At 37.6% G+C, this 21483-nt stretch overlaps 1 protein-coding gene across 1 annotated transcript in view; it reads right to left on the bottom strand.

Moving 5' to 3' along the window:
• The window catches only part of LOC132141676 (teneurin-3-like), a 277539-nt gene that overhangs the window by 190720 nt on the left and 65336 nt on the right, over positions 1-21483 (bottom strand). The window contains exon 3 of the mRNA XM_059551345.1: positions 16776-17054. Within this exon, the coding sequence (XP_059407328.1) occupies positions 16776-17054 (279 nt within the window). The remainder of the gene's footprint in view (positions 1-16775; positions 17055-21483) is intronic.

Genomic DNA, 21483 nt, shown 5'->3' with positions numbered 1-21483 from the left:
CTCAATGATGCACAATCCTGATGGACATGACAACAGAGACGCACACAAAAAAAGCATAATTTGCCAGTGGAAATATACTGGTGTGCTTGTCCTCTAACTAGCTGACCAGTAAACGTAAGTGTTGAAGCTGACCCACTACCATGTTCATTATAATAAATCTGGTTGACCACGGAAGTCTTGTTAAAAAAAAAGGTTAAGAAGCCTGGTGGGGACAGCAGCATCCCCAACACACCATATGCTGGGGACCACCAGCGCTGGTCTTTTCAGCAGGGAGTTAAAACACATTTGGATAAATCCTGCACACAGTGGAAGAGCAGCAGTCCTCAAAACACTGTGAGTTGGGAGACCTTGGGACTTAGTACAGCAGCTTAGCAATGCAATACAGCACATTATCATGAGAGATTACATGCTGTTTAAAGTGTGATAGGCCTTCAGGGGTGAGGTGTGGTACTTTAGCTGAGAGAAACTTGAGTTTGTCATCTCCTCTCCACATTCATTTTTCAAATTGAGGCCATTTGATAGAGGACGGCTTGTGTCTTTGGTTTCTCCATCAGGAGTCAAAAGGAGAGTTGCTTTTAACTAATCACATTATTGGAGAAATAAGAGAGCGATCGTGCACTGTACTGTGCAGGCATGTAGTGCTAACACACAGGATGTGTGTGTGAGTGAGGTTGATACTGAGCACATGTGTGAGGGAAAGCACCACCTCTGCACCATCTGTCACCTGAGTTTGCCATCAGTGGGAAAGAACTGGATTAATGTAAAGAACTAGTTGCTAGTGAAAGAACACTGAGTAACATCAATGCTAGTATTTTATTTAACCCTAACGTAATAATTCAAATCAAGAATTGAGAGTATGTATTCACTTGTCTCTAGTCTGGACGTGTCTGTCAAGGAAAAATACAATGAACGATGGTCCTCAGCAAGTCTGAAGGCACCACATCCTCACTCTCTTAGTATAACCAATCCAATAATCCCCAATGTCTACAACAGAAATGTCTGCTTCTTACTTTATCTCCCAGGGGCAAATATGAACAAGGGAATAGGCTAATGCTAAGTGCCTTACTTTAATCACACAGCCAAGACAAACCTCATTTCCAGCCTAATACCCTCAAAAACCATCCACGTAATCCCGCCGACAATCAAAAGAGCCTTCACCCTTGCACGCCGCCGCTTCCTACTGGATAATATGGCCACCTTATAAAACTATCATCATTAGCATAAATCACTTTGATTGCTTAGAATCTGCCAAAGGCTGTTATTGACATTTCTAATGCACAATCGATTTAAAAAATGAACCCAAGTCCCTTAAGTTTCTTTCCTGGATCAGGTCAAATTTGGATGCCAATTCGTTTCTTCAAGGCCAGCTCACCAGAGACACAGTAACTGTTCTGATTAATTGACATTAATTTCTGACTGCAAAGTTTTAGCATGAGCAAGTGTCAAGTTTTCAACCAGGAATAACAGCAACAAGCTTCCTTCCTGTCGTGTAATAACAACTACCTTTGGAGCTATATGAAGGGTGGAGGAACTGCAAAAGGAGAAGAAATGATAAGTTCTAAAAAGCAGAGTGATTCTTGTAACCCTCCCATAAACATATGCTATTAGAGAAGGTATAGACACAAAAATATGTAATATCTTTCATCTTACATAAGCCTCTGATTTTCCAGTTGCTAAAGCCAGTATAAGAAGGTTTGCCAGTGGCCCTGTTGATCTAAAAGAGAGTTAAAGATTTTACATAGGTCAGCCAGGTCAAAAAGTCCCATGACGTTCACATACTGCATTTCACAATAGCCTTGACAGGCCTCAAGTGCCCTACGCATTAAGATGAAAATGAAATTTTGATTACATCCAGGTTACACTTATGCTTGAGTGGCCCCTCTCAGCTGCAAGCACTGAATTACGTGTAAGCCTACAGTACTTCACTTGATTATCCTAGACATAAAAATAATTTAGCAGCAAATTGTCGAATGTCTTGCTCATGAAAATGAGGGCTATTGAGAACTGCCTCTAGTGTGTGGCGGAGTTGTCCTGTAATGTGTGAGAACACCTTCATTAACAGAATCGTTCCTGGAACTCTTGTATCATGGGAAAGCGTTTCACAGAAGAGCGCTAGCGTCAGAATCCATAATTGAGGTGGTGTATGAGAGCTCTGGAGGGCAGACAGACCGGACAGCCCTGAAAAACCCATAGACACAGGCAACAACAGTGGTGCCACCAGCGGCTCCAGCGTAAGAGGCCTCTCAGGCTAAACTACTGATAAGAAGCATAAAAATCAATGATTAGCGGCTGGCGCCTATGCTAACTCAGCCAGTGCTATTCATTTGGATCAAACATGACCACTTCCGGCTCAGGCCTTGTGTACTTCTAATGTTTCATGGGCTCCTGATTTGGGCGATGCTCTCCACCACATTCATTGACGTTCTGCTAACAAAGGAGAGAGCTACAAATGGGCCTGAAGCTCTGATGCAGTGCTAGCAGCTAGCCTATCAGTTAGGCAGTGACAGCCACACAGGTGGCTTTCTGTTCAGTACATTTTGGGAACAGAGAGTTATATTGTGGAATTATTATGATTGATTAAAAATAACGAATAATTAATATTAATAATTAATCATTTAATATATTTAAAAATGTAACTTAAACTCGTAATGGCAAATCTGAATTTTAAGCAGCAATTAGGCTACTCCAGTCTTCAGTGTCACATGATCCTTCAACAATCATTCTAACATGCCTATTTTGGCACTCAAGAAATATTTATTTTTATTAATGTTGAAAACTTTTTTTTTTTTTTTAAGTTTTGCTGCATTATGTTTTTGTGGAATATGTAGTACTTTTTGCAAAGGATATTTTACGGCAAAAAAATAAAATAAAAAATAAAATAAAGTTTAATAAACTTGCAGTTCATAAAATAATAATAATAATAATAATAATAATAACCCTAAACTTTTGAATAGTAGTGTACCTACAGTTTTAGGCTTTGTTTCCTTTTATTAAAATGAATTAAAAAATATAATCTATATATCTATCTATATCTATATCTATCTATCTATCTATCTATCATTGTAGTAATGTAGGAACTTTGTCAACGTGAAAGCCCAGCTGTGACGCAGTTTCGCATTTGACTCTTTTTTTTCAAAGAAACAAGTATTTTTTAATGATTTTGCAGCAGTAAGGAAAAGAAGGAAGGGTGAAAGGACACATGGATGGATGGATGAAATCAACATGAAGCAATAGCAAAATCTCAAGGGGATGAGGCAGAAATATCTGGCTTTTCTCCTTCTCAGCAGATACTACAGCAAGTCTGCTGAAGGGCGCCTCTGGGAACAGAAACAGTTAATACATCACATGAGCCGACACGCTACAGTGTCTTTACCTTCTCTTTCATCTCCTCTGATTTTTCTTATATATTTTTTTCTTTTATCTGTACTGTCTAACCTCTATCCAGTCTGTGGCTCAGCACTCCTCCTTTTTCCCCATCATTCACTTCCCTATCTCTCTCTTAGTGTGAGCAATGTACTGGTCTGTCACCTCGTGTCACATGTCAGTGAGTGTCTCTGAGTAACTAGAGAGCTCCTCTGCTCCAAGCAACTGACTCCATACATATCCCACAGGCCTCTGGGGCTGTCGCTCACACAGCACCACACAGGGGACGAAGACAGAGAGAGAGAGAGACAGGAATATATAGAGTTCGTGTCCTTGAAGCGCTCAGCCAGCTCAGTGACCCTTCACGCATTCAAGCAGTGAAGAATCAGTCTTAAAAAAAAAAAACACATTCTGCCTCTCGCGCCACATTTCCCATATTCTTTTGTACTCTTTGAGAAAATGCAGGCCTTGGACTTTGAGGAGGAATGTGTGCATGTATCTGTAAAGCCTGTAGACAAGCAGCTCTGGGATGTGTTAAGGCAGTATTGCCTCAGGTTTCTCTCTCTGACACACTGCTGGTAAAGTGTTTCTCCCTGACCTCTAGCTTGGTCAGTGGATGCGAGAGTAGGCCTAATGGATGAATTACCTAAAAACGACAAGCAAAACACATCCCAAAATATAACAGGCATCAGAGAGACTAATAAATAAAGGTGTCGTGCCCTTAGGAAATTACAAAACACAACAAAACAGCAAATGTCTTCTCTTATCCTGAGATGACTCAAAACGTAATCCTTACTTCAAGGGAAAAAAGGGAGCTTTCTTCCTGGAAGAATTATAAGGACTGACATGATAGCCACTTTGACTGGAAGTAGTACTTATTGAAAAGAAATAAAACAAACAAGACATCCTTGCTTTTATATGAATTTTATATTCAAAAGAGAAGACCTCAAATCACTTTGACAGTTTGCTGTTTGCTTGCCAGTTTATTCTAAATATTTGTAGGCCAAGCAAACTCAACACAAAGCAGATGATTTCAAAATGTATGGATGTTTGAGGCTTCAAGGCCAGTGTTACATGACTTGGGTTGTAAATGGGGTAACATAAATGATCAATGTGATATGAAGTGCACTATTTTCTCATTTCTGGATCCGTGCAATGGGATGTTCCTTCCACCACACGCATAACACAATGTCAGTGGCTCATTTCATAATGTGCACTCTGATTAATCTTCCTTGGACTCTTTCCCCTTTTTCTCACATACTTTCTGCAATTTACCAGCTTTCCTTCGCCCTCCCCCTTCTCCTAAAAGCTATGAATGATTTCTTTGTTCGGACAGACAGGCTAATTGAGAGGGCCTTTTCTGAGTATCATTTAAAAGGATGATTGCCGGCCATCCAAAAAATTAATGTCCCAGGTGACCTATAAAACTCAATTGATCTTAACAGTGGGGGAGAAAAGAGACTTACATTTAGATAGGCTTTCATCAGCAATTACACCAGGTTTTGTAATTAAATTATGTCTTGGTAAGCATGGTAATTAAATAAGGTGTAGAAGGTTTGCTGGACTCCTGGGTAATGGCTAACAGAGAGACAAGGAGGGAAACTCGTGCCAGTAAAAGTTTCCAGACTACTGAAGTGATCACATCTTTAGTTAAACGCAAGGACAGACAAAATTAAAATTGCACTTTTACTGGCTATTCCTCTTCAGGTTTGACAGCACTTAGCCAATGACAGTCTTATTCAGACAGACACTGTCTGTTTGCACTGAAGAAACAAAACAAAGAAAGGGAAAGAAAACAATGAAAATTAAAGCACAATGCTGTTCTTACACAATTATTGTCTGGTTTAGGGATGCGCCTATCTGATACTGCTTTATTTTTTTTTGCCAGATTGGGTTTCGGTCAGAGGAGATTGATCCAAAACCAACATTGTGTGTATGCAGTGTATTCTAAGAGTTTAATGTTAGTTTAATGTGAGGTACAGATGAATATTTAAATCACTAAATTCAAGTTCACATAAACTCTTCTCTTTGCTATGGCTGTCTGTCATCCTCCATTCAGCGTTCAAACTGTGGGTTGAGTTCAGTTACGACAGTCAAGATGATAAAACTCTATCCGAGATGACTCAGTGTTCCCATTACTAGATCTGTAGATAAAGATCAATGGTTTTGCATAAAATGACTTTATCTTGCTGGAGTTTAGTGCTATTTTCTAAATCATGTTACTTTCTACTGGATGTCTGTTACTAGATCACAACACAGTAGTAGAGAGCACTATGAATAAACTGTACTTCACGTGCACAGTAACTGAAATTACTGTTAAAAGAAACAACTTAAACTTTAGCACATATATAATACACTATGGATCAATATATCTGTACTTTGAACTTTTCTATGTGAAGCGTTGCTTGGGATTCACATAAGTACTTTGTGCCGCTCTGTATTGGAGCCTTTCAAATCATATTTTTGCGCGATGAAAGTTTATTAATATCCTTTCTTGTTCTATCATATCTATCATTTGTTCCTGCTTCATTACTGTGCTATATATTTTAAATAAATGTATATTTATATATGATTGTATTTACTTGTTTTACATGAATGTGTAACATTTAACCAGATTTAGTCCAACACTCACTCTTCACTCTTATTTGTTCCTCACAAAATAATGTCTTTTTATAAAATGATTGTGCACTTTTTTTTTGTAACCTTTGCTTCTGAATGATCCACTAACCTAGTTTATAATAGTATTTTTGTTATAAATTAAGATTATTTTTTGTTATTTTTCTTTAAAATTAAGTTGTCTATAGTTAGTAGATTGTGTTTAACACACAAAACAGTGATGACCAGGTAAACACACAGAGGTATAGAAATTCTAGACTGATTTTTTATTTTATTTTTTTAAACTGCGCTGGTGTAGGATAAGTATCGTTATAGGCTGATACTCATACTTTTTGGTATAGGTTTGTTTTTGACAAACTGTATCAGTGCATCCCTAGTCTGGTTATGTGGATTACGGGTGAGGTTTGTATACTGACATACTCCACGCACACAGCACACAGCCTGATTAATGCATTTGTTCCATACAGCCTGAAATGCAACAAAAAAAGTGTCTCTAGATAATGACAACAGAAACTCATGTACTTGCACGCTCACAACGCACAAACACACAAAAACAGAATTCAAGGATCTGATTAGGAGGTTCTTGTCTGTTTCTGTAATCTTGTTAGAGTCCAGAGCATTTGCATATGTGCATTTTTCACGCTGACCAAAATCTGACATGGAGCCACATAAGTATTAACCCTAATCAGTATGCATAAGAATGCAAGAATGAAAAAAAATACACTGTAAATGAAACCTTCTGGCCTTTTCCATTGGGCTTATCTGCTGGACTACTGCAAGGAAGCCCATACTTTGCACAGATGGCTGGAGGCTTTTTCTCTTTCTCCATCTCGCCATCTTTCCCCATCTCTCTCTTATCCCTTTCAGACGTCCCCTCCAGAGCTGACATCATCTGCTTCTTCTGCGAAAACCAAAAGGATCCACTTTTTCAGTGAAGTTCTCGGGTTAGAAACTTGATGTTCGAATTATACTCCTCTTCTGCAAAATCTACATACTCCGTTCAAATACTCAAGAGTGGCCATATCAAAATTCTAATATTTGACCTGATCTGAATAACCAATTCAAGGCACATCTGAACAGAGTCCGGTGTGCAGACTGATGTCAAACGTCAGGGTAGGGTGGAATAAAAGTGGCTTGTTAATGTTCGATTATACAGTCTGGTTGAACATGGCCCATTGTGCGCAGCTCTCACTCACGTCTCGTGAAACTGTCACTCTGTCAGTCAAAGCCTAGCTCTGGAGAGTGCCACTGAGGAGAGAGTGGTCTTTAATGATGCTAGTGTAACAAAGCATGGTTAATGCCATTACGCCGCCAGCGCTGCTTCATAGCATCACTGCCATAATGGCGTTCATTTCAAACTCGTTTTACGAGCTGCAATTAACTTTACCCAGATCACCACTTTTTTTTTTTTCTTACCTCTAGGTGTTGGGAAAAGGAAACAACAAATTTTTTCACTGGGGGCCAGAATGTGGGTTCCCAGTACCGAAGTATCAGGGGCTTGTTTGGAGTCCAGATCTTTCAGTTTGATCATCAGTTTGCTCTGATGGAATGACCAAAGAGTTATACGACACCACCACTAGATAGAAATGAAACAAGCGGAGCTTTTATCAGTGTCCAGGCTTGGCTTAGCGCATCTAGTAGGGTCTGTGTGTAATCCGTCCAGTCTGGGGGGTGCGGACAAGGGGGCAAGGAGGGTCGTACACCAGTCTGAGTGGTCTACACACAGAACACAGCTGCTTCTCGTTCACGCCGGGTTTACAGAGATAAGAGCATGCACTCTATCAGCCAACACTGCTATGTATACACTGCATGGAGATTAGTTTGCACATGAGCAGGTCCTGTTAAATATACAATGAGGGACAACAACTAAAAGTGCTACTTGCTCATCTATTTACACTCTAAATGCTTCTAATACAGGGTTATATGTACATCACATACCTAACAATGAAGCTAATACTATGAAGCTTGTGAAACAAAGAAAAGAAACACAAGGCTTAATCAGGACCATCAATCGTACGCTGATTGAAGAGATGATCTGATGTTTCCTGACATAAGACCTTTAACCGCTCCACATTTATCCGTATTTCCTTCCCGTGCTACATCTGTTCTCAAGAATCAACTTGTGATCTTATAATGATCTTTTCTCAGCAGTATTTCTATCCTGCTTCCATTGCACTTGATCTTTCATTACAAAGCCTTGTTACCTGATTAAAAAATAAAAAGAAAGTAAGAAGAGAAGAATCTCACAGAATCTACATGGAGAGTTGTACTGTATTGTGAGCCGAGTGGATGTGAAACTGCAGTATGAAGTTAATGTCGACTGCTGTTTCTTTGCAGGCACTTGATGCCTACAGATTGTAATGTCTTTGAAGTAACCCTCTGCTGCACAGGCCTATTCTCAGAAAGAGCTGTAGGTAACAGTGTTTTACATTCTATTAGCACTTGTGTTTAAACTGAATCCATATAGGTCAGTTATATGTGTGCATCTCTTGTGCCCAAGAGAGCAGGAAAGAGAGAATGAGTACTCTGGTATGTAATAGTTATTTTTGACTGGCCACATATCTGGTATTCAGAACAGGCCTTCATGCTCTATCTGAATGATATTTACCCATGAATACATAACATAACATAACATAATACTATATATATATATATATATATATATATATATATATATATATATATATATATATATATATATATATATATATATATATATATATATATATATATATATATATATATATATATATACATGTCTCATCTCAGAGAAAAAAAAACAGGAGAAATTAAAATTATTTGAAATTACTCTTTAAATTCAAGTCACAAATAGGAGTGAAAGAAGTGAAATGTGATGTTTGTTTGTTTTTGTCACATTAGAAAAAAAAAACACCTCCATACTGAATAACAAGGCTATTTAAATAAACCTTTACATGAATAAAATTAGATTTTCCAATTCCATGATTTAGAGACAATTCATTTAACTTAATTTAATAACTCAGCCATCATCAACCTGGTAGCAATTTTTCTTTGACATTATTATAATGACATTTGAAATTATTATTAGACAGGATCATCTTGTTACAGTGGCTGATCAGGTGATGAAATATATGTAAATATTTGCATTTTAACAGTGATGATGTATGGGGAGGTGTGTGGAAATTACAGGCTTGACATGAGTATAGAATAAGCTGTTAATTAAACTGAATACAGACCATAAGCACTGAGATGACATTCTATTTTCTACATTAAAAAAAAAAAATTCTTCCAGTCAATGTTAGCATGTTGCCTGTGCATGCAAGTCACATATTATATAAGTTTACTATATTGTAACTCTTCCAACTACCTGCATTTACAGAACTACAGCACACATGCACACACTTGAATTGCAGCCACAGGGCCCTTATGAAGTGTAGTGTTTCTCAGTAAACACACTCTGTTAGCGATAAGGGTGTTTGAGTGAGCTGCTGATAGCTCATCCTTCTTACAAAACAGACACACACGCTGTTGTTACACTGCCGAGGTGAGTTCACGACCCTCACGGGAAAACAATGCGTCTTAGTTTAGCCTCCGGAGATGCCACAAAACCGTGGCCATTCAGCCATGGCATGGGATGAAATCAAACTGTAGGCATTCTTTTGTGTTTTCTTTTCTTTCATGTCTTTGTGGGCTTTCGGACCAGTTAAGCAACAGCTACCTGTACGACTGGATAGATTGTAGTTTTAAGCCAGAAGGCAAAAGTTTGTTTTCCAAAAATGTGTCTACTAGCTGGCTTGCTAAACAACTGGGACATTGCAAGAAATGTGCCTGGAGGGAATGAAAATTTAGATACTGGAAGACACAAGCGGACTATGTAAAGCTTTGCTTTCAGAAAGTGTATTCATAAAGCCAATTGAAAATAGAATTCCACATAAAATCTCTATTAAAAATACACTACTCTGACTCACCTCTAAAACTAGTGCTGCCTTAGTTCAGTTTAAATGCAGGATCAGTGCAGACTTAAACTTTGCTCCTGTCATGACATAATGGACATAGAACTGTTCCATGATTCCAAATAAAAATAGATTATGATCCACAATTAAAAATTTTGATTAGAGTTTCACAAAAATGAAATAATTCACTAATAAATAAAATGATATTTGCAAATAAAGAGCATGTTCACAAATCTTTTATTTTTTATTTTTATTAATAACTAATACATATTACTGCGCTAAATGGTGTACTTCAGAAGCAGTTTCTGTGTGTGAGTTATTTTTTTATAATTCTTTTTATTTAGCTATTATTTATTTATGTTTCAGTGTAAAAAAGGCAAGAAAGAGATTTTGATTTTTGATTTTGTAGGATATACTACCTGTAATTCTCTGCCTGGTTATTTCTATGGGTTCCTGTCATGTTAATAAATGGCTTGACTGTAAGAAAAAAAAATCCCAGAGAAATTTCCGGCTGGAATAAAAATAATGAAATATGCTCTTTCCATTAGCAATATAAATGCCATAATGAATACTTATCAATCCCACACATTTACATTACCAGAACAAATGCAAAGTGTCTATGTGTCATCTTTGTGGCATGTACATAAATGTTTGTGGTTTTCTCACCTGTCCCTATTAAATTATGTGAATTTTCAAGTGTAAACAATCATCAGTCACCATGCTCTTTCACAGGTCTATTCGGCTTATTTATGCGCCATGCACATCAGTGGTCTGGCTCAATGTAACTTCTTGGTGGTGCAATCGTTGCGCAACGGCGTTCTTTTCTTCTGCAATTTTTCCAAACAGCCCGTTCCCATCACCATCAGCCCGTATCTTCCTGTGCCAGGTCTCTATGTTAAAACACTGATATCAGTAACTCCATACGCACCAGCTAGTGTGGCCTGCAGAACCTCAGAGCACTTTAAACTGAAAGAAACAACAAAATCATTGCTTTTCATTTCATACACACACTCTGCCGCAACACGAATGTCAAAACCCTCGTATAAGTAACTCATTTTATAATACAAAACATCCTTGGCCTTTTTCTGCACTCGAACTCTGAATCTTTTTCTCTATGCAGACATATTCAGCACCTGGTTATTGTTAAAACACAGACTTTTTGAAGATATTTATCTCTCTATAGCCCATTTAATCATGCATCCAATTAAAGCGGTCCTGTCTGAAAAGGAATTTGCCTGCTAAAAAGGAAGCATTGATGCATTAAACTACATATATTAGATACATTAAGACACTCCAAAGATAAAAGGCTTTAGTTCTCATCTAATTGCTTATTAAGCACTTTTGTAAAGTTACCTGAAGTAATTAGATGAGTGTGTTTTTAAATTGCAACATGCTAGAGCGTATTTGGATGTGTTCTTTATTAGTACACAATTTTGCATGCTGTAATTTTTAAGTGTGTGTGTGTGTTTACACCTATACCAGACAGCCTCCATGAAGGCATTTCTGTGCCCTGAACTGCTGTGTTGGTGTAAGCTGGTTAGGATTTTTACAGGATTTGCATTATTGTTGACACATTTTTCTTAATCTCATTAAGCTGATGACCCTCTTTATGTAAAACATAATGGAATGGAGGTGGACACTTCACTCGACCAAGCATAAAATCAAACCCAGAGGTCTCTATCACCTCCTATGATTCAGCAAAACATCAACACAGACTTCTGGTGCTTATGGCAATGCAAGTAATAGAAAAGAGTGCTTGAGAATGTCCTGACACGATAAATCTGGCTTGACCGTTGGTCACTACTGCTGAGAAAATTCAGTGGATTTACAAGCCACGCACACACACACAGAATGTAAGCTCTTGACCCAAACCAAATGGGTCTCAAATGCATTCAAGTGAGGCATTCCAGTCAGGAAAAAAAAGTGTCAGGACAGAGAACTTCCTGCTTCTCTCCTGTTAAATCCTTTGATGTAGCTTCACAGCCTCTTAAAAAACGGGACGAGTTTAGATGTTATTTCAGGAACTTTCTCTTCCTTGGCCGGGTACATGGACTAATGGCAGTGCAACTGCTTCCTTGCTCACAGCAGGGCAAGCTCTCTCATATCTGCTGTGCAATTTTTGATTAAAGCCCCCCAAAATAATGAAATAACCCAAATCAAAACAGAGACACATTAAAACCTCATTCGGGGAGCAGTGGTAACGAGACCCTGAATAGTAAGTCAAGATCTACGGTTCTTTCTCTCGTAGTTAGGGTTCTCCCCCTTCTCTATCCCTCTTCTCCTGAACCTCCCGTAGTTCCCGTGTGTGTGTGTGAGAGAAAGTGAGTGATTGAGTCAGTGAGTGAGTGAGTGAGTGAGTGAGAAAGAAATAGAGAGGTGCTTCAAAGAAGCTCAAAAACAGATCCAGACAGAGGAGCAGGTGTCATGTCATGGCAAGATGGCTGCAAATGACAGACGCAGCAAAGCATTTTCTGTTGTATTCTGTTGTGAGTTGTATTGTAGTTTTTAATATTGATTACATAAATAGAAATCATGATAGTGCAGAATACAAAACCAAAAGTTTTTACTTAAAAGTGATCTGTCCTGTTTTTGATTATATATAAAACATGGATAAGGTACTGTATATAAATTAAAACATTTTTTTTAAGCAATGGTGCACTTATCCGTCATATTAATCAACCCTCTACATTGCGAATAAATTATTCGCATATGCGACTAAATCTTCACTCTGTCAACTGAATGATGTCAAATATTAGCCAATGGCTAATAAATTCTCAGATTTTACTCGCCAGTGTGTGAGTTGGAGGCTAAGTATAAATTTAGCAAAGATATATATTTTCACTCGCCGAACACTCTCTGACTGAGCGCTATAGAGTTGCCCTACAACTGATCTGTGATATTTTTCAGTTCATCTGAATGGACGCAAAAGCGCACCTATTTGACTTTAACATAAACTCTAGTGTGAAGGCGCGCACCCTGCCATCACCTTCTCTCACACATACGCAGAGAGAGAGAGAGAGAGAGAGAGAGAGAGAGAGAATTGATGCGCTACATGTAAACGATATTCTTTTTTGTATTTTCTTGTCAAAATAACGGCGTTCCTCTGGAATTCCGCAGTTTAAGAATTGCCGGGTTTTCCGCTAGTGGGCGGAGCTAATGCGCAAACAACAAGCTCATTGGCTGGCGCTCACCTATTGTCGTCCCTGTTTTGATTTCAGCAAATTGGATCGAGCGAACGCATAAAACCTGCTTAATCTTCATGAATCCAGCAACTCATTAATCCTTAGTGATTATTATAATGCTCTTATTACTATAATTCATATCATTATTATCTTATCAGTATTTTTGTTAGTTTTTTCCCAATTTTTTTTACAGAAACACTAATGACCAAAAAGCAGCACCACCAGTCAGTTCAGTTAAAATGACTAATATGCATTAATACATTGTTATCAAGTTAATTCTAATTACTAAAGTTCTGTCATTAAATAATACATGATTATCATATAATAATGCTTGACTGACTGATGTTAAGAGTGTACATTCAGATATTTAAAAACTGTGCCATTTTAATGTTTGTAAAATGGCACAGTTTTTAAATATCTGAAAGTACAATCTTAACATCAGTCAGTCAAGCATTATTATATATATACAATTCAAGCATATATATATATAAATATATATAGTCTGGCGAGTAAATTGAAAAATTTTCAAGCCAATGGCGATTCAATTGCCAAGGTGTCCGTAGAGGGTTGTTAATATAGAAAACAGGTATAATAATATGGTGATTCAAATGGATGGAGCCTTGGCAAGCATAAGAGATTCAAATACATTTATAATATCTTACCGACCACAAACTTCTGAAGTAGTGTATATAGCCATAAAAATATACATGCAAAATAAAATTAAATAACAACAACTATTTATTATACATGCATACATTTAACCGTTCATTACTACAAAGAAAGTAAGAAAAAAGTAAAGAAAGAAAATTGCTTGTGTTTGTGTGTGTCTTTCCCTCTCCTTTCATCCGCTCCCTTCAGGGGAGTGAGCAGGTGTCCAGTGACCCAGGAAGAGGGAGACACGGGTGGGCATGCGGTGAAGCGCATCCCTGGCTCAAATGTCCCCAGGAGACGGAGGACAAAATATCCCTCCTTTGTTAGTGGCCATCTCTCACTCACCCTCTCCTTTCCTTTTTCCCTCTCCCTTCTTCTCTGCTGCAGCGGAACACATTGTGTTCAGGTGTTTCTCCCGACCCCTTCTCCATTACAGGATATTAAGTCCAAAGAGCGAGAGCAAGCATTGCAACCGCTCTCTATGCTGAGCCGAGAGTGTCTCTGTGCGAGCGTCTCTCTCAGTGTACTCTGTAATAGAGTTTAAGGGTGAACTTGGAAACGTGGGACCAGAATTGAGATCCTTTCAGTAGTACTGTGTCTTGCAGTGCTACACACACTTCTTTCACTTCCACTCTCAGATTCTGGTTGACAAATCCTGCTTTTTCCCCAAATGGAATTAACCTCCATTGCGTTTGAAGTCAAAAGGCAGTGTCACGAGGGCCGACGGCCTATCTGCACAAACACAATCAAGCTCTGAGGCGACAAGCAGAAAAATCTTGAAAGCCACAAATGGCTACATCTTGAATTCGGTAGAGAGAGGAGTCAAGGGAATAGGCCGAAAAAGCCAAACAGTGTGTCAATCATTTGGACACACTTTCTTCCATGGTGACGCCAGGCACATGTAAACAGGAAATCTTTTGGTATGGCTGGAGAAAGCTTTTTACAACATTCAAGTCAGGAGGCGCGACTTGGAGGGAAATGGTAGCTGAAGTAAATACCAAAGATCTTGTGAAACATGTCAAGGAAAGAAAGAAAATATTATTTATATTTTCTCCTCATGGGCTCACTAACATTGTCTGCAGTTGTCTCTTGTTAGGACATAAGCCTCATCAACTGCAACGTATGCCACAATTCACTGAGACAATTAGGACAAAACCCACATGCACTTATGTTACACGTTAACACTTGTGCAAAATAAAAATAAAAATAATTCTAAACAATTGCTATGTTCCAAAACCTACTGATCTGCCTGACAGATGAGGCAGGGTGGAGCATAAATTCATTATAAAAGTGCCCATAGAGTTATAAAAAGTTATTACTTTACATGATTTACCCAGGTATAAAAACCATACTTTTAAAACGAGGCTAAAATGAGGCTTCCTCATTCATACTGGTTTTCCAAGACTGTGGGAATTTTGGTTCTTCACTGACTATAAAATAAAAAATAAAATAAAATAAAATAAGAAATAAGCAGATTTTTAGTTGTTTTATCCTATATTACATTCAAGTCATTTTGAGGTCCTCTTGGAAGTTTGTAGGGGCCCCCTATTTGGGTTAGAGCATGGCATGTTTAACTTAGCAAAATGTTCTCCTCTTATATTTTATATAAATCTGAGATAAATACAGGGCTTCTTTCACAAATATTAACTACATTAAGGAAAGTATATAAACATCCGCAGAATATGCTCCCTAAGGAACAGAGTTGTTCTGGTCATCAAAGATATGAAAGTCACCCCACACATTCATCTCATAATGAAATCAAATATAACAATCCTACACACTCAGCATTTTGCTTTCCTTAATTAAGACAAAAGGTTTTAATGAAAGTGATTAGATAAGGTCTTCTTAAAGGTTATTTGCACACAACACCTGTTAGTAGAAAGAATATTAATAAATGAGAATAAGTAACAGGAGAGTGTGCAAGGAAGATAATGAATGATTCAGCTCTTCATTTGCTTCATTTTCTCCCTTTCCTTCAAAAAGGCTGTCCTTTACCTCATTGTCAGCAGCTTTAATTCTCAATTCAATTCATGAGGAAAAAGAGAGAGGCAAAAAATAAAAACTCCCCCATTTCATTCTCAATTGGACCTGAAAAGAACAACAAGAAACAAATCTGAGGGATTTTAGTGTGAATAAAAATATAATCAAAAAAGCATGTGAGGCCGTGATGACATCTCCCCCGGCCGAAGCCCCGCTCCGGGAGAGTGGCAGCTGATGTGTGGGGGGGAGGCCCAGAGGAAGCCTGTCACCTGAGCATTCTTTGAACCATCACAGCTGCTTAGTGGGAATGAGCGACGGCACCAAAGAAAAAGAAGGAGAGAGAGAGAGAGAGAGAGAGAGAGAGAGAGAGAGGGAGAGAGATCATCACTTCCATCACTTCTCCAGGTTTCAAGCATGATCAAATTTGCACTTCAAACCGCTGGGGCCTGTTAACCCAGCCATTGTGTGTGTTCGCTCAAGCGAGCGGAGCATTCCAATGATGGCTAGGTAAGGTCTCCTAGTGCCCGACACAAAGACGGACCTTTGATTGGGCCGCTGGAGGGTCCCCTCAGGGCTGCAGAAGCAGTGGTACGAGTATAAAGAGAAAGGGTGACTGCGGATGTATTGACTTCATTCTGCTAGTTATCGACTCACTCTGCAGCCAGTTATGATAAAAGTCAAAAGAGTGTATTAATGGTAATATAGTGCAAGAGAGATGTGCATAATCTATAAATAATTTCTTTTATATGGTCCTCTATGTTGGAAAATCCATCTTAGGTTTGGAATATGGTAGCTGATTTCTAGCCGGTTCAAACTGCTCATTTGAACACCCACATTTTCCAAAAAACAGCTTGAGCACCTTAAGCTTCACTGGAAGCTTGTTTGTTGTTGGTCCAATATGGCTAATGACCGTCTCAGACCAGCTAGAAACCAGTTACCATTATCCAAAACAGAGCTATCAGCTTAAGCTGGATTTTAGAGAATTTATCAGTTCAAGCTAGCTGGATCAGGACTAAGAGGCCGAATGTGGCCCTAGTGTGGCTCCACTCACCGTTCTCACTGTCTGATTTGTTCTCGTGCTCTGTGTCGGTCAAGGTCAGGACTGAGTTTGAGCGGCTGGACAAGCAGGAGTTGCGGCCAGACTTCACACCCCTGCCCCAGAGGCGCATGGCACGTTCCGGTGACATCACCCCCTCGTTCTCAGTGTCCACGTCTGAGCCTGCGCCAATGGAGAAGCCGCGGTGGGGGAGGCCCATCTCTGCGCAGAAAGCCAGGCCACGGCGTGTGGCTGGCTCACATATTCCCAGCTGCCTCAGGTTAAAGTTCTGCCCTGTAAAAGAAACAAATTAATTCAGCATATATCTACACACATGATCCACTACATACAATCTGCAGGTGCCAAATGTGAATAAAAATTTGCATTGGTGAGTAAATAAAATCCTTTTTCAGCAACTGAAATGTACCATTAAAAAACGCAATGTAGTATGTGAGGTTAATTGCTATGAAAGAATGAGAGTTCTTTTGAAAGAAAGAAAGAAAAGAAAATATCAGTGTGTATGATACATCTTTTACCATTCTTATATTAATAGTTCAATTCTTTCAAACCTTAGAAATATACGTATAGACATACACACACTCACACTTCCACTCAAATGTTTGGGGTAAGAAATTAATACATTTATTCAGCAAAGATGAATTCAATTCATCAAAAGTGACATTCATTATGTTATGGTGAAATGTTCTATTTCAAATAAATGCTTTACTTTTGAACACATAAATATTAAGCAGCATAACTGTTTTCAAATCTGATTTTCAAAATATTTCTTGAGCACCAAATCTGCATATTAAAATAATTTCTGAAGGATAATGATAACGAATAATAATTCTGACAATAAAGACTGGATAAATGGATGGTATTTATTATTTTTTTATGAATTAAAATAGAAAATATATAGAAAATATTTTCATTTAAAATATATTAAATTAGAAAACAGTTAAAACGGCAGTATTACTTCACAAGTGTTCTGTGTCCACTGTATTTGTATAAATGCCAATCAATGCAACATTGGTAAGCATACGAGATGACTTCTAAAAACATTAAATAATTGTACCAATTTAAACATTTTGAACTGTAGTGGGTGTATATGAAAATTTATAAATGTAAAATATATATATATATATATATATATATATATATATATATATATATATATATATATATATATATATATATATTTATATATATATATATATTAATAATAATGAAAAACAGCTTTTGCACCCTGTCAGTCTACCCATATGAATCTAAATTACCTATAAATTATTGTAATTACTGTAGATGCACATGCACACATGCAGTGCACACACACACACACACACACGCAATGCACGCACACACTTACACACACACACACACGCACATTTATAATGCAGCAACCGTTTCAAACACAGTAAGACACATTCCACATGCCCTAGTTAAGCAGAGGAAACAATCAATCAAAGAGACACTAAAAAGAGCCCATTTAAAGTTCTATTTTGAAGTCTGACTGCTGTTTTCTGCGATTATTTCTGCCATGTGCACTTATAGTATCAAGAGAATGACAAATAAACTACAATTCTTCAATTCCCTGGCCACTAGATGCTCCTTTCTAACCACCCCCCCCCCCCAAACACACACACACACACACACACACACACACAGACCACTGTAAGTATACGAGCATGAGAAAAGTGTGTTTGTCCTCACTGGAGGGACTGGGGAAATCCTAAGAGGGCCCAATATCTCTCGCGGGCTGGACATCATGGTGAGTGGTTCTCATTGTGAGTACAGAGTGGTCTCTTTTACATGTGTGTGTGTGTGGACAGGGGAAGCTCAGGTATGTTTTTTTGGCTTGTTCTGTGGGATGGGAAGAGCCCATAGAGTGTAACTAAAAAAACAAGCTGACAAGTGAATGGGCCTTGCTGGCATCTGGGGAGCCTTTTGGGGAGTATCGAGCAATGAAAAGATCCACGGCTCCAAAGAAAGCGGAAGAGAAAAAAAAAAAAATAAAGCTGTGAATTGATACCGCAATCATTTTTTCTTTTGGTTTTTTTTTGTCATGAGAGATTGTATCAACTTACCCAAAAGCCAGACAGAAAGGAAAGCTTCTGTAAACAATTCACTCACACAATATGGAAGGCAAACTAACACCCTATGTGTGGAACAAAGAGACTATCAAATCTCATCAGACAGTCAAATATCCGCAGACTTCGTAGTCTGTTCCCCGAAGACCAACAATACATTTCACATGTGAGTCCTGATCGGTTTTGGAATCACAATTATAAACCCAAGTTACCAGAATTTCTCTTTCTGGTGAATGACTCTGATGTGTATACTAGCTCACCTAAGCCCCTTTCACACTGCCATTCCGGCAAATACATGGGTAAAGTGTTCCGGCAATTGTTCCCGGGTCGCTAGATTTTGAACTTTCACACTGCCAGTGATTACCCGGGATATGTGCGTGTTTTCACACACAATCAGTAAAGATCCCGTAACGACACGTGACATCAGGGCGTGACGTGTAATGTACGAGTCGAAAGCGTTAGGCACGTTATACTTGCCAATGTTCCGGCAATATGCCGGGTCCGACATGCAGTGTGAAAGGGGCTCTAATGACAATACAGAAAAGAGGGGAAAGAAAGAAAGAAAGAAAGAAAGAAAGCCACATGCATTAGGTGAAATCTTAACAAGCACAAAAATGTGGGCAAGTAATAACTCAAAGGAAAAATTTAAAACAAGATAGAGAACAACCAACTTCAACTGAGACAAGTGTGGAACTCTCAGAAAATATTCATTTCTGCTCCTATGTTTTTATTTATTCAGAATTTAAATATTTTCGCTGAGAACGGTGGGCTGTCACTTGACTAATTGTTATCCTGTAGCACCATGTATGTTTCCTGGCAGCCCTAGTTGTGCTAAGTAAGCTCAACTCGTTCCATAAACAGCAGCAATTAGCCGTGAAAGGGAACACGTTGGCAACATGTCTAAACAGCCATTTACACACACTTTAAAAAATGTTTTAATGAACTGATTGCAGTCTCTTGGGCTGTGCATAGTCTCAAACTGAGGGAAAACCACTACTGAAATGAAGGATTATTTATATCCGTGTCAAGCCGGCACAGCCAAAATCACGATTTATATTTCATTTTCTGAAATCAAATCTGTCATACTTTTTATTGTAAGACTTAGTTTGCACAATGAAGGTGATAATAATAATAATAATACAAAAAGAGAAAAAAAAACAGCTCTAGCATGCTGCTGTCTTCACTTGTCTAATCATTAGATCATTTTGCAATTAAAATCAAATTACTTTAGCAGTGAAATGATTGAGCTTGAAGTTAGTTAATAAATGCAGTTTCATACAGACAGAAACACACACACACACATAGAATGTAAAGAGAAATGTGGTACAGACTAGATGATAACTTCATCATGCCATAGTGTGTTAGTAGTCAAACTGGTACGCTCAGCACTTTAAATCTGGATGATGATTTCAGAAATGTCTCCAGGCTGTTAATATCTGACTTCAAAGGCAAGATGACTACCACAAAAAAAAAGAAAAAAAAAAGAAACAAACCTGCTACATCTTAAAAGTCATATTAAAATATATATTTGAGAAAAAAATTTACCTTTAGAAAATATACGATAAACAAACAAACAAATAAACAAATATACAATTAGAAAATACAGTACATCTACAAAGTGAAAAGCACTGTTGTTTTAAATATTAATATATACTACTAATTAAATTGATAATGCCAATACTATGCTGATTATGAATACATACGAAACATCACTTTTGAAGAAAAATTTTTTTACAGATTAATTGCATTTTAATTACGGACACATTTTCATTCTACAATTAAGAATAACTAAGAACAAAAAAAGTGGACAATGAATACATACTAAATAATGGAGTAATCACCTTTACTTCAATATATAAATGAAATTATGTATAATATGCTAAAATGTGTAAAATAAATGCACAACATATGCAAATTTAATATATTTTTAAATTATTTAACTTGCACTGCATAAGCAAACAAACAAACAAACAAACAAAAGCAAAAATGTTCATAAAACAACCAACAACCCAACAAAATATATACATAATACATCAATAAAATGGAAAATAAAGCACACAACACTAAAACATTATACAAATTAATCCATGCAAAAAAAAAACCATCCAAACAAAAATGTATCTTCACATTAGACAATGTGAAATGACTTTCAACTTAGTAGCCGCTATGACTTAGAACTCATTTCCCGTTCTTTTTGTCTGGATCCAATGATTTCCAAAATCTGTATTCTGTAGAATGGGTCCGCGGAGCAGACTGCATTCCATGGAGGGAGCTTATCTGCCATGGTGATAGGTGTGCGCAGCTCCAAAAACACTGAGGCCTGAAAAACCGCAGTACCAGAAGAAGAAAAAAAAACCCTTCCTCACATTTACTGAGAACCATCTATATTGAGGAAACATATTGGTCGTTAAACGGATCATTTATTTAGTTGTTAGTTTTAATGGTTATGACTCAAAGAAACATTTTCAAATGATTTCAAAATGTTTTTTTTAAATGCATTTCTTTCTGAAAAAAAATCGAATCAGTTGAATTAAATCAAATAAATCATATCTATCTTGCAAATGATTAAAACTAATTCTTAAGTATTTTATGAAATATACCTAATAACCTAATAGAGTTTTCACATGTAAGTGACT

The sequence above is a fragment of the Carassius carassius genome, chromosome 6 (assembly GCF_963082965.1).
Source record: "Carassius carassius chromosome 6, fCarCar2.1, whole genome shotgun sequence".
Lineage (NCBI taxonomy): Eukaryota > Metazoa > Chordata > Actinopteri > Cypriniformes > Cyprinidae > Carassius > Carassius carassius.
This window is presented reverse-complemented; position numbering and strand designations above follow the sequence as displayed.